This window comes from Alosa pseudoharengus, unplaced genomic scaffold, assembly GCF_046254945.1.
Source record: "Alosa pseudoharengus isolate Yale_2024_CS ecotype anadromous, Long Island Sound unplaced genomic scaffold, YU_APseudo_1.1 YU_APseudo_1.1_scf_11, whole genome shotgun sequence".
In the NCBI taxonomy this organism is placed as follows: Eukaryota; Metazoa; Chordata; class Actinopteri; order Clupeiformes; family Clupeidae; genus Alosa; species Alosa pseudoharengus.
This window is the reverse complement of record NW_027468576.1, coordinates 25009732-25023171: the sequence shown is the minus strand read 5'-3', so window position 1 is coordinate 25023171 and position 13440 is coordinate 25009732. Positions and strand designations below refer to the sequence as shown.

The 13440-nt window shown below is 47.1% G+C and overlaps 1 protein-coding gene across 10 annotated transcripts in view; it reads right to left on the bottom strand.

Annotated features, from left to right (window-relative positions):
* Window positions 1-13440, bottom strand: part of herc2 (HECT and RLD domain containing E3 ubiquitin protein ligase 2) — an 86994-nt gene that overhangs the window by 21343 nt on the left and 52211 nt on the right. For all 10 annotated transcript variants that reach the window (XM_076278563.1, XM_076278569.1, XM_076278568.1 and 7 more), the window contains 22 exons: window positions 13093-13268; window positions 11895-12006; window positions 11537-11618; window positions 11080-11223; window positions 10882-10972; window positions 10579-10756; window positions 10111-10192; window positions 9813-9984; window positions 8328-8472; window positions 7700-7925; window positions 7283-7454; window positions 6646-6829; window positions 5040-5183; window positions 4296-4487; window positions 3795-3948; window positions 3039-3146; window positions 2795-2926; window positions 2374-2532; window positions 1371-1489; window positions 996-1121; window positions 736-891; window positions 273-388 (listed from right to left, as the gene is read on the bottom strand). In XM_076278563.1, the coding sequence (XP_076134678.1) occupies window positions 273-388; window positions 736-891; window positions 996-1121; window positions 1371-1489; window positions 2374-2532; window positions 2795-2926; window positions 3039-3146; window positions 3795-3948; window positions 4296-4487; window positions 5040-5183; window positions 6646-6829; window positions 7283-7454; window positions 7700-7925; window positions 8328-8472; window positions 9813-9984; window positions 10111-10192; window positions 10579-10756; window positions 10882-10972; window positions 11080-11223; window positions 11537-11618; window positions 11895-12006; window positions 13093-13268 (3170 nt within the window). The remainder of the gene's footprint in view (window positions 1-272; window positions 389-735; window positions 892-995; window positions 1122-1370; window positions 1490-2373; window positions 2533-2794; window positions 2927-3038; window positions 3147-3794; window positions 3949-4295; window positions 4488-5039; window positions 5184-6645; window positions 6830-7282; window positions 7455-7699; window positions 7926-8327; window positions 8473-9812; window positions 9985-10110; window positions 10193-10578; window positions 10757-10881; window positions 10973-11079; window positions 11224-11536; window positions 11619-11894; window positions 12007-13092; window positions 13269-13440) is intronic.

The window sequence follows — 13440 nt, the reverse complement described above, 5'->3', positions numbered from 1 at the left end:
TGCGTCTTGGCATACATGCTGGATGTGACATTGGGGGTGTGGCTGCATCGTCGATTCTACTTTTAAATTCGAAGTTCGAGATTGAGATGTAATTTCGAACGATTTCGATATAAAATCGAAATCGTGACACCCTTAAGAATGTATATACTGTACTTAGTCTTAGTAATAGATCTCTATGTCCCATGCTGACTTGAGTGTTTACTGCGATCACTTTGACTGTTCTAAAGACTGGTGGGGGTTTACTGTGGGTGAGTCACTGAATGTCATCATACCTGTTCATCCACTGAACCAGCTGTTCATCCTGCTCTCTCTTGAACATGTCGTGGTTCTCATGGAGATTGTTCATGCTCTCGTGGTCCGCCATCAGTTCACGAATCTTCTTAGACACCTAGGGGTCATTCAGGGCAGGACAAATACCAAATCAGATACTCAATATATGATAATGATAATGTTATAGAACTGGTATGGGGCAAACAGGGTATCGCGCCAACGACTCCAGGCCTGGTGGGTGCGTTAGTTGTGTTAATAGTGTATCAGTCCTTCAGTCTAGAAAGAACTCGCACACCAATGTTGCCGATGCAATTTCTAATCCCTTTTAAAAGTTGCATCGGCAACATTGGTGTGCGAGTTCTTTCTGGACTGAAGGAATGTTAAAGAACTGCCATTCTCCCATGGCGGAGAGATTATTGCCATTGACATATTTTACAATTTTTTTTGTGTAGAGGCCTCATTTACCTCGTCCAGGAAGGGCCGAGGCAGAGGGGTCCTCTTGTCCAGGGCTACGGCCACTCTGGATGCCGTGCAGTAGCGACGGAACCACGCCCACTTGTGTGTCTCTGCACAGCAGGGCAGAGTGTCCAGCTCCAGGTCACAGGCCAGGGCCACCAGCACCTTCAAAGTGTAGACCAACACAAACCATGGTCACTACTACTATTGTCAAGAAAGGAAATACTGAGCGCACACGCGCACACACACACACATTCAAGTGTCTGCACCTTGAAGAAGGGACTGTGGAGCAGCTGTTTGCCTCCTCTGACAACAGGGTCCTCATATTCATACTGCCTCTGCAGAGCCTCAGGAAGGCCCTTCACAAGGGCGGCCAGCGCACTGCCCGTAAAACTCTGCCATAGACACGACAGGGGGAAAAATTAGCCTTTCCTCATTTCAGCGGATATCTGCAGAATTTCCAGATAACACTTTTAAACCTTGGAATTATGAATCCATTTGTATGCATCGAACCCAAAACCATTCCAAATAATAAAAATGCTAAATTGTGGACTCCAAACTTCACAAGCGGCCTGATTCTAGCTATAAAGTTCCAGTCACAGTGAGGAGCGGACAATGAGGGTCAGACGGGGGTGGGCACTCACCATAGGACGCGCCTCGCCCTCGCTGTCCCCCAGCAGGCGGTTGATGTTGATGGACTGGCCGTACTCGGTGGTCAACAGCTTACGCAGCCTCTGCAGCGCCCACATCCGGTGGCCAGCAGCTGGAGAAACAGAGGTATTTAACGGTGATGTCCTGTAGACCATTGGTTCCCAAAGACTGGGTCGCGACCCACTGGTGGGTCGTAGGAGATTTTATTTGGGTCGCCAGCATAGCTTAGTGACAATTTATGTTGTGTAATACCCCTATCTTATACCTTATATAGCTTAGGAAAGCTAACAGCTTTCCGTTAGGATCTAGTTTGTTAACTACCACAGTCACGTTTTGGGTCGCGATAGTCTGTCATTTTTAAAAAGTGGGTCCCCAGAAAAAAAGTTTGGGAAACACTGCTGTAGACCCTACACCGACAATCCTACACATACTCATGTCAATGTGGACCACTACAAAGAGTGACAGGGCTGTTACTTAGAGTTTTAAGACCCCAACGTCGTCTTCCAGGCAAGGGTCATAGGGTTAAGGGATCATAGGGTTAAGGTTAGGTGCCTTGAAGTCGACGGTCACAGCGCTGCCTTGAAGTCGACGGTGGGGACTTAAAACACCATCGAGCAACATGGCTGTGTTGGCAGATGGTTACAGTCTTTTTTGGTGGATTACTTTAGGCTTGTTATGTTGGAGTTATTTATGTCTTTACATATTCTACATGGTCTAGGTGAACTCTTAGAGGAATCAAACATAAACTGAAATCACAAAAGCAAAGGGCACTAGGCTTGGCAGAAGGGGATGGAACCACTTCAGTGACCCTCAGCACCCCAACTCCCCACACACACACACACACACACACACACACACACACACACACACACACACACACACACACACACACACACACACACACACACACACACACACACACACACACACACACACACACACACACACACACACACACACACACACACACACACACACACACACACACTCTCTTACCAAGAGCACTGAGCTGGGCACAGGCAGCCAGCGAGGCGGCCAGACGCGGCACGATGCTCCGGTTGGAGGTGAAGTTGAGGCGGAAGTCCAGCAGGCAGGTGACCAGGTCCATGGAGGGACAGGATAGGATGCAGCGGTCAGACAACAGGTCTTTGGGGCCTGGGGGACACAGGAGGAAGGGGGACAAGGAGTTACGGTTCTGTGCTCTGAAGAGTTTCTCATTTGTGAACATGAATGTGAATGTGTAGGGAATCTGTGTGTGTGTGTGTGTGTGTGTGTGTGTGTGTGCATTTGAGTATGTGTTTCAAAGGATGTTTAGACGCGTGGTTGAACTGAAAGTTGCCGTGTATCAGAGTGTGTCCCTGTGTGCCTGTTTGAAATGCCAAATGACATGAGGTCTGTGTCTGTCTTCGTCTCCTACCAGCAGCAGGCATGATGGGGTACACGGTAAAGCGCCAGCCCCAGCCATTAACCGATCCATCGCTGGTGAACTTCCACTTGAGCTCGTCTCCAGGGATACGCAGCTCACTGGACCAGTCAGACCACTCGCGTCCTGATGCACACACACAAGGACATCAAAGAGTTAACCTCACACACTCACACTCACACTCAACCCCTTGTCAAAAACAGACAAACCAACACGTAAGATGGTGGAGGCTGGTCACCTGATCGGACCGAGACGATCCTATTGGCTCCATCCATGATGGTCAGAGGGTCGTGTCGTCTCTCTGTTGAGCACTGCCTGTCAAACTCCACCCTCAAGCCTTCAGCACCTACGGATACAGATCACATGGTGTTAAAAAACCCTCATAACCCTTTAAGGATAACGTAAACACAGGCACACTATGCAGGTTTAGGTATTTTTGGCGACTGTAGAGCTCCCTCTAGAGTCGCGATATATTTATATTTTACTCTGCTGTTGTAAATAGCAAATTTCTTGTGACTCATCCCCCCTGTACACGATGAAACTGCTTTTGTTGTGGAGGTGAAGTATTAACAACAGGCAAAAACTCTCTCAAAAGAGCTATATCTACTGACAAAGTAATGTTTCACGATTCTCTCGAGACTTGGCCATGCCGTTCTTGGAAGTTACATGGCTGGTTTTCTCGGTAGGGACTCGCTACATCTATGCTGTATAGCTATGCTAGATGAACAATCCGCCTATTACAAATTCGTTTACCATCAAATTGGCTTCGTAAAGGTGAACATTTTGCTTAGTGTACCTTTAACACTAACCAAAACTTCAGTATTGTTTTTGCTGAGTGAAAGTAATTTTTTTACAGGTATGGTCAAATATCAAGAAATGGCATCATAATATATTGTGGCCTAAATAGTCATATTTGTATAAGCAATCTAAGTGTAAGCGTTTGAATGATAAATGTATGCCTGAGCGTGTGTTTTTTTGTGTGTGTGTGTGTTACCTGGGATCTTGACCGTGCCGCTGGTGGAGGTGTCGTCGGTGTAGGGGTGGCTGCTCTCCACTACCACGGGCTGGGAGGAGAGACGGCCGCTCTGTGAGTCTGTCGCCACGTCCTCTAGCTCCGTCACACACAGCTCCAGCAGCATATCTGCCACCTGCAGCAATACACACACACACACACACACACACACACACACACACACACACACACACACACGGAGGATGGGTTCAATACACCTGCTAAACAAAGTATTACAAGAGCACTGATTTATAATGAGTGTCAGAGAGAGAGGGTCAGGCATAGAAGGACAAAACAAACACAATAATTAAACTGAAATACTGACATAAAACAGATTTTAAAAAGCAACAAAAGGAAAACAGAAAGCAGACACAGGTGACCAGAAAGAGCATGACAGGAAATTAGAAAAGGCAGAGAATCAATGAGAAAAGAAAGTCGAGCGAGCGAATGATGGCCACTGGCCTGAAGCGTAGTACGACGCACCTGTGGGTATGCAGTGCCCATGCCCGACAGCACGGCGGAGAGCACCTCCCGGCCCTTGTCTCCGGCGCGCACCGACACGGCCAGCTTGAGCAGGTCCACCAGCACCCGCGTGTCGTCTGGCACCAGCAGACTGGTGAACTCGTCCAGGTACTGGGGTTCTGGGCCCACCACTTTAGTTTGGCTTTCAGAGTCCTGAACACACACACGCACGCGCACGCGCACACACACACACACACACACACACACACACACACACACACACACACACACACACACACACACACACACACACACACACACACACACACACACACACACACACACACACACACACACACACACACACACACACACACACACACACACACACACACACACACACACACACACACACACACACACACACACACACACACACACACACACAAAAGCAATAAATACACATTAGAATAACAAAGACTTATACACAAAGCAAGTGTATATTTGCTTTAAACCCAAAACATAATACAGCTGATCTAACCTTCAAGACATAATAAATATTTAACAGAGTAGAAAACAATGGTTACGTATGTAACTGCGGTTCTATGAGTTTCGGATGCCTGCCAGAGGCGGTGCTTAAAGCACCAAAACTTGTAGAACCGCGGTAACATACAGTACGTAATTAGAAACGAAATAGAATATAGAGTTACTGCACATATTTATTTCTGTACTGTAATAAATAGTAAAGCTGGAATGTGCACTGACCTCTTTGGTTTTAGTCATGGTCTCAGCGATGATGCTGGCGGCCCCGGGATCATCGGTCACTGGGATAAAGGGGCGGCAGGAGGCGGCCGAGGCGGAGGGGGTGATGGCAGACGAGGGGGTGACCGCATCCTCAGAAGTGGTCACCTGACCACAACACACAGCATTGGTAAGAGGATCACACAGACATGGTATTAATCCTCTAAAGGCTTTCTTATCGATCTCACTAAGAGGTGTAAAAGTCAGAGAAAGTAAAAATCCTGCCACATTTTGGTTCCAATCATTCACTTAAACAGCTGATACTAATTAGCACATTTTTTTAAGTCAGGTACATCAGCTAATTAGTGAAATCACCTGTGTTAAGTGCACAGGTAGAGCCAATACATGGCAGGACTTTTACTTTCTGAAGGCAGACTTTTACATCTCTGGGGCCGTATTCACAAAGCCTTTTATCTTACCGCTAGAAGTACTCCTAAATCGCACTAAAAGATTTTACCTAGGAGTTTTCTCTTAAAAGTTATTCACAAAGCCTTTCAGACCTACTCTTAGTAAGGAAAAATGACAACTCCTAAACTAAGAGTGAGTCTTCGTTGCTATGGATGACGTCATTACTCATGCACGAGCTTGACTGAAGTGACCACCTTGATTGGCTGATGATTGTAACGCGGGAATGATTCCAAACACCTCCCTTACGATGATGAGTGACAGGTCTGAGAATGCATGCGCTACACAAGGACGGAAGATGATGAATAACTGGCCTAGCAAAACAAATAGCCTAGTAGCCTCATGAAACATACGGATTAATGCAGTATCTTTGCAACATTATTAAATTAATCTGTCACCATATGCCTACGTTTGCAAAGGAGAACATTTTAATTTGATTCACAATGAAACATTACATTTAATTTACATGTTGACAATGAGTACTTTTGGTGGTTGTTGGTTGCGTTATTGCATCCCTTTTATGTCTAGGCTACAATACGAAATTGTTTCCTCACGATTGGAAGCTCTTGTAGCCGCATACGCATTTCAAAACATCGCAACGTGAAATGCCACAAAAATCGGTTTGTGAATAGGTCTTAGTGAGTTAGGAGTCCTCTCGACTTCTTTTAAGCTGTCCCAGACTTAGGTGCTACTTTTAGGTCTAAAATGCTTCGTGAAATACTTTCAGTGAAAATAATTTAGGAGTCCTAAAGTTAGGAGTGACCCGCCCATTATTTTTAAGAGTTGCTCCTAAATTCGCCATTTAGGAGCTACTTTTATTCTTAAAATTCTTTGTGAATACGGCCCCTGATCTCACACCTCACTTTCTTACACTCTTTGGCTTGTGCTATACTGATGATCTCACGCCTCACTTTCTTACACTCTTTGGCTTGTGCTTTACTGATCATTTTAAAGCAAAATAAAAATTTTAAATAAAAAAAGACAAGCAACACTGACTTTTGGATTTCTAATGCTGATAAATAATTGCATCCATGCGAACCTACACTACTGGTATATGTATATAACATCCTGATAATATAAACATTCCAATTTGGATGAGATTTACAAAATGATTAGTAATGTTGGCCATCAGTGTGTCCCCGGCTCCTCTCTTCTCTGGGCTCACCTCTGCCCTCTTGTCCTGCCAGGGGTTGGGGCTAACGCGCTCCTCTGCCTCCGGGGGCACTGGAGGGCCCTCTGCCTCAGAGGGGCTGGACGCTGACGACACGTCAGAGGGGGGCACGGGCGAGCTGGACGGACACTCCACTGGCATCATGGAGGCGGGCATCAGAGCACCGACCACCGCATCCCTGAGAGACCATACACACACACACACACACACACACACACACACACATCAGAAGAGTGAAGAGGGCACCAGTCCCATCTCTCTCCCAGGGGAGGTGAGATCACTCATGTGCATGAGGTGAGTGCCCTGGTTGGTCGGTCAGCAGAGAGGAGGAGTGGACACAATCTCATGGTTCTATCCTCTTCAGTGTGTATGTCATTTAACACCAACAGGGTGAATTGTTTGGGGGCATCTGTGCTTGTATGCAAATCTGCATGTGAAAATATAATTAAACATGCAGCTTGACTAATGGTGTGAGCGTAGGTGTGTATGCCTGGCCCACTGAGTGTGTGGCTGTGTCTGGCCCAGTGTGTGTGTGTGTGTGTGTGTGTGTGTGTGTGTGTGTTGCCGCCTGACTGGTTGGCAGGTAGAGGTGTGTGTGTGTGTGTGTGTGTGTGTGGGAGGTCAGGCGTACCTGGCATACATGATCTGCAGGGCAGAGAGCACGTGAGAGAGGGCCTGCTGCTTGGCCAAGTTACCATCCAGCGAGAGCAGGATCTTGGCCAGCGAGGGTCGGTTGGACTTCACACTGCCTGGACCACTCAGCTTGTTGCTGGCGCACGACGGGTCACTGTCTGATGGCACACCTGAGTTTATGTGTGTGCAAAAAGAAAGATTTAGTCACACACACACACACACACACACAAACACACGCAGTGAGGGGAGCTAAAGACATGGAAAAAGACCTGGCAGTGAACTGTATCTCCTCTGTGACAGCAGAGTCACACACGTGCGCACACACACAAACTCAATTTTGTGCAAACTCAAAGTCATGGGGTCATGTTTAACTAGATGGACATTGCACTATGCCTTTACATCTGCTGGCCCTCACCCAGGTACGAAGCCCCCAGCGAGTCTCGCGCCGTTTGGAAGAGCACGGGCTCGTGCACGGAGGGCGTGGTGACGTCCACGGTGGTCCAGGCTACGCTGTGCGAGGAGCCGCAGGCCACCCGCGTGATCTTCTGGCCCTCCAGGCCTTGCACCAGCGTGGGCTTGCGGTTGACCGTGGTGGTGCCGTTCCCCTGCTGCCCGTGGTCATTGTCGCCCCACGCGAAAACCTGCGGCACACACCAGAAGCTGCTTAACATCCACGGCTCATGTGCTAATAGAAATATAAAGAGCACAACTTTCTAGATATTAACCATTCATACACCTACTGGATAGATAGACCAGATCAACATCAACAACCACAGGCAACTCAACATCACAGGCTAACATGATAATACTATTGAAGGTATACTATGCAGTTTCAGGTATTTTTGGCGACTCTAGAACTCCCCCTAGAGATGTGTCTGGGTCGGCAATTCTTGAAGTTGCATCGCTGGTTCTCTCTGTAGCGACCCACTGCGGCTATGCTCTAAGGCTATATGCTAGGTCAAATTGGCTTCGTAGAGGTTATTTTGCATAGTATACCTTTAACTCCTAATAACTAATAATGAAAGTGCCTAAAGTTTGTTTACCTGTCCAGTTTCTGTGACGGCCAGGCAGTGTAGCGCTCCCACTGCCACGTGGATGATCTTCTTCCCCCTCAGACCTTCCACCATCTGGGGCTTCCGCACGTGGACGTCAGTGCCATGGCCCAGCCTGAAGTAGTCTCCTTTACCCCTGGGGCAGGACGTTAGAGAGACGCACGTCACTCACCACACAACACACTGGAAATACCACTTACTGTACACTGAAGGTTTAGAAAGATCCTGTTCAAATCTAGCCCAGTATATCTGGAATCACTTCTTAAAAATGTCCCATTCTACTGTACATGCAAAGACTCACTTTTAAAATATCTTTTATACACTGAATCTTGTCTTGACTTGATCTATAATACAACTTAATTTTTGAATGTTGAAATTTGCCTTACTTTTACTTTGTACTAATTGGCTCTAAATAGAAAGATACTCCTACTTCATTTATCTGTATAGGACAGGGGTGGGCAACTAATTTCCCCAAGGGGCCACATGACAAACTGGGACTGTTGAGGAGGGCCGGACCCAAAATACCGAACTCAAGTCTGAACTCAATTCTGTTCAATTCTATTCTGTTCTTGTATAACATTAAGTAAATCATATGGTTTTGATTACTAGTCGTAAGAACAGATGAAAATGTGAGGGAGACAAAGGAAAAACAGCAATAGGCTATTTAATCTATGTCCAGTATTTAATCCTCATTCTCGAAAACGATTTTTTGACATTGACATTTATTTTTTCAGTTTTCAAAGACTGATATAAAAAAGTACTACAATATCTATATAATTAGGCTAGGCCATGAAAATGTGAAGGAGTCAGTACAACCATAGGCCTGTGCCACCATTTCATCAACACTCAGCAATATTTCATCATTAAATCATTACCATCATTAAATTAACTCTATGCAGAATTACTATGAAAATGTGGAGCAGACAATAGTAGGCTGTCATTAGTTAATCAACATGCACAAAGAAAACTATTTTAAAAATGTAGGCTATGTTTTTGCTTTAACTTTATGCACAAAACTGTGATAGGTCAACTCGCCCTCTCTGTTGAGCCGGCTGCTTCAAGCAACCTGTGGGTAGTAGCATCATACTAGTTCGCTAACATAAGCTTTGTAAATAAACTCAGACATATTTTGGTTACAATGACGAGGTTATCCGAATGTAAACTATCTATCTGCCAGTAACGTTTTGAAATTAACACTTCGTATCGCCAACAAACAGCAGGAGTTCGTTCTGACAACCTTTGCGGTGGTGAGCGACGCAGACATAAGACACACAAAACTTTGAAAGGTTTACGCCGACTTAAAGGCAACTGCATTGTGTCGACGCAGAAGCATAAATTCTATTCACCAGCACATCAGTGAGGGTGTTTACATAGTATGCATCCACGCACAAATGTATGGGCGTACAAATAGCAGTCGCTTTCAAAATAAAAACAACGCTTTTGTTGCCCATGTATGGTATAGGAAGTATGACTGACCATGTCCAGACGACTCCAGACTTGGTGAGGGCGAGAGAGAACTGGGCTCCGCACTCGATCTGGCACACGCCCTGACCATTGAGCCTCTCGATGTTCTGGGGGATGTTGCAGCCTTCGCTGCCCCCTCGGCCCAGCTTCCCAAAGTCTCCGTCTCCCCAGGAGAACACCAGGCCTAGGAAGGCACACAAACACAGGTTATAGGAATCGCTGGTGCATGAATAAATCCTATTCAAGTCAGAGGAAGCCCTCTTTTAGCGGAGGACCAGAGACAGCTGGAGATGTAGGACCATGGCTGCACCTTCATCAGTGAGGGCGAGTGTCTGAGCGTCCCGACTTCCACATGCCACCTGTACCACACGGTGACCCAGAAGCACCTTCACCTGCACACACACAGACACACATTTTAGATTTGAGTACAGCACCCAGTCTTTATGTGCACACCTAAATCCAATCCATGCATCAGAATGCTAGACAATCAGAGAAAAGAAAAGAAGGCCTATGGGTAACAGGGGCGAGGAAAAACTCCCTAGAATTGGAGATACATATGGGAAGAAACTTCGAGCAGATCGACGACTTAAGGGCCTGACCCATCTGCCTAGGGTCAGTTGCGTTCTCCATATCTCCATTCCTACATACTATAATGTACATTTACCAACATATACAATGTAAATTGTGCCGATCCAGGGGATGTATTGGTATGAATGAATAAATGGCTAGCCGAATCCTCACTGCGGTGTTTGGCAGAGCAGTGGCGAGGGGTGCGTACCAGTTTGGGTCGGAGCTGAGTGGTGTTGTCCCCGTGGCCCAGGCGACCGTACTCGCCCAGTCCCCAGCTGTACAGCTCCCCGCTGGACGTGATGGCCGCACTGTGGGAGCTGCCGCACGCAATGTCCCGGATGCGCTTGGTCTTCAGGGCCTCGACCAGCCGGGGCTTATCACAGTTCCTGAGGGAGGGACAGAGGGAGGGAACGGATGAGTAACGCTGGGGAATAAAAACATGGCAGGAAGAAAGAGGTACAGAGAGAGAAAGAGAGAGAGAGAGAGAAAGAAAGAAAGAAAGAAATCTTACATTCTGCTGAAGTGGCCCAATTTGCCATCATCTCCTTCTCCCCAGGAGAACACCTTCCCATCCACTGTCAGAGCCATGGCATGACGCCCTCCTGTTTACACACACACACAGGTCAAGAAAAAGACAAATGAGCATTTCCTTAATAGCCAATGCGAAAGTGCCATAGACAAGTAGTGCGTTTTCATTAGTGGTACTCACCGGAGTGCACGGCCACCTTCTTGACCACGTAGTTGCTGAGGGCCGTGATCTGTCTGGGGATGGGAATGGTGCCGCTGGACAGACCCAAACCCAGCCTGCCGTTGGTGGCCTCACCGCACGCGTACACCTTACCCTCCGCGGTCACTGCAACACACATGGGAGTTACTACTACAGCTACTGCTACATCAACAACAGCAACTTTTCTCAGGTCGATCAATACCCAACTCAACCCAACACTGGACAATCACAAGTTTTGGAATACAGTAGATCACAGATCAAAAGAAATGCTACATATCAAAACATCAAAAGAAGTGATGGACGTGAAGTGATTGTTTCCTGAATTTTTCTTTTTCATTTCTTTTTTTTTTTTTATATGTGTGTCTGTGTGTGTGTGTGTGTGTGTGTGTGTGTGTGTGTGTGTGTGTGTGTTATGTCACGTCATCATGATGACACTGACCAGCGAACAGGCTCTTGGAGCCTCCAGCCACCTGCACCACGTTCAGCGCGGACAGTGTCTCGGAGAACGACGGCACTTTGATCTGGAAGGAGACACAGATGCTTGAGTGGGTCATATAGGACAACCCAATAACACAATACACCTCAACACAGTACAATACAATATGATGGAAGAACATATGGGACACCAGAACAGTGGTTTGATATCAAAGGGACGGAACTAATGAAGATGCTGTCGACGTCCACTCATCCTTGCTGCTATATTTAGTTTATATATCAGAGCAAGTACTAGACAGAAAGCAATTGTATTTCTTTTCTAGAGAGCAGCTCTTGTTGTTTTGTATTCGTCCAGAACTCACCTTTGACCCCTTGAGCCCCCCAAGCTGGTCCTTATCGTTGAGGCCCCACACGAACACTTTGGTCCTGATGGTGGCGGCCGACTCCAGGCCCGATGACCTCTTCCTGGCCAGGCTGAAGGAGGGGGCAAACGAGGAGAAGAGAATGGACAGATGGGTCAGGGTCAGGAGGACGACAGGTGAGATGGAATTATGAAGGACAGTACAATGAGGGAGACCGCTGAGGGCCGAGAGAAGGGCCTCCTTATCCCGCCGCCACCTCTTGTTCCTATTCAAGGAGTCACAGCCCATCTCCTTCACTCCTCGTTCTCTCTCTCGTTCTCTCTCACTCTCTCTCGTTCTCTCTATCTACCTCTCCCACTCTCTAGACTACTAATGAGAACTGATGCCAATTTTAGCAGCAGGCAGACTAGACTGAGCTGTGTCCTCTAAACACAGAGCCTCCACTTCACACGTATCACCGCCCTGACACAGCTGTAATGGCCAGACCAAGGGTACAGTGGTGGAGGTGTGTGTGTGTGTGTGTGTGTCTGAGAGGGGTTGTTAATCCAGCTGAGACCGGAGATGTTCCTCAGATGTGTCTCTGCACGGCACAGCCGGAAGCCGCTCTGATCTACCCTGCTTAAGAGGCCTTAGGAGCCTCCCTGATTGTCACTGGTCAATACCACACACACACACACACACACACACACACACACACACACACACACATTAACTCTCTGTCTCTCTCTCTCTCTCTCTCTCTCTCCATCGTCAGACTATAGACTTTCATCTATTCAAGCTCATTTGCATTATAATGGAACTCCTTATAGCTGGCACACTACTGTCAGGACTGCTGCCAGACATGAACAATAAGGAGCTATCGGCAGAGACACAAAGACACGGACACAATGTTACAATCAATGCGTGCACACACATGTGCGCACCCACACACACACGCACACACACACACTCCCACTTCATTGTCAATCTGGGAATGTTCACCAATACATCTTAATTTACATAACAGTAGAACGCACTCCTTCCAGTTGACAGGCTACTGTTAGAGCTCGCAGACATACAATAAACAGCTATATAGAGTAGGGATACAAAGACAGCCACAACATTACTGGCAATGGCCACGTGCAGTAGTAACCACGCAAAGCCTCTCACCACACATTAATTCAGACTATGACACACACACAGACACAGACACACACACCTTCCAGTGGCTGTCTTGTCGTCGTCTTCCTCCTCGTTGTCCGAGGCCAGGAAGGGAACGGTGGCCAGGTCCTCGTCCTCAGCGCGTATGCGGCCCACGATGGCCAAGCCATGGATCTTACAGTCGATCCCAGAGCTACGGCACTGCTTTATGGCTATCTCTATGTACCTGTGAAACTACACACACACACACACACACAATAAACATCTGCCAACATTGTGTGTGTACTTGTGCACATTTGATGCAAACAGCTTAGGGACCGTTATTTATAAACGGGGTCACCGGAGGAAAATAGGGGAGGGTCATGTCTTTTTATTCTTTGTTGAGGGGAGGGTCACCTAACTTTTT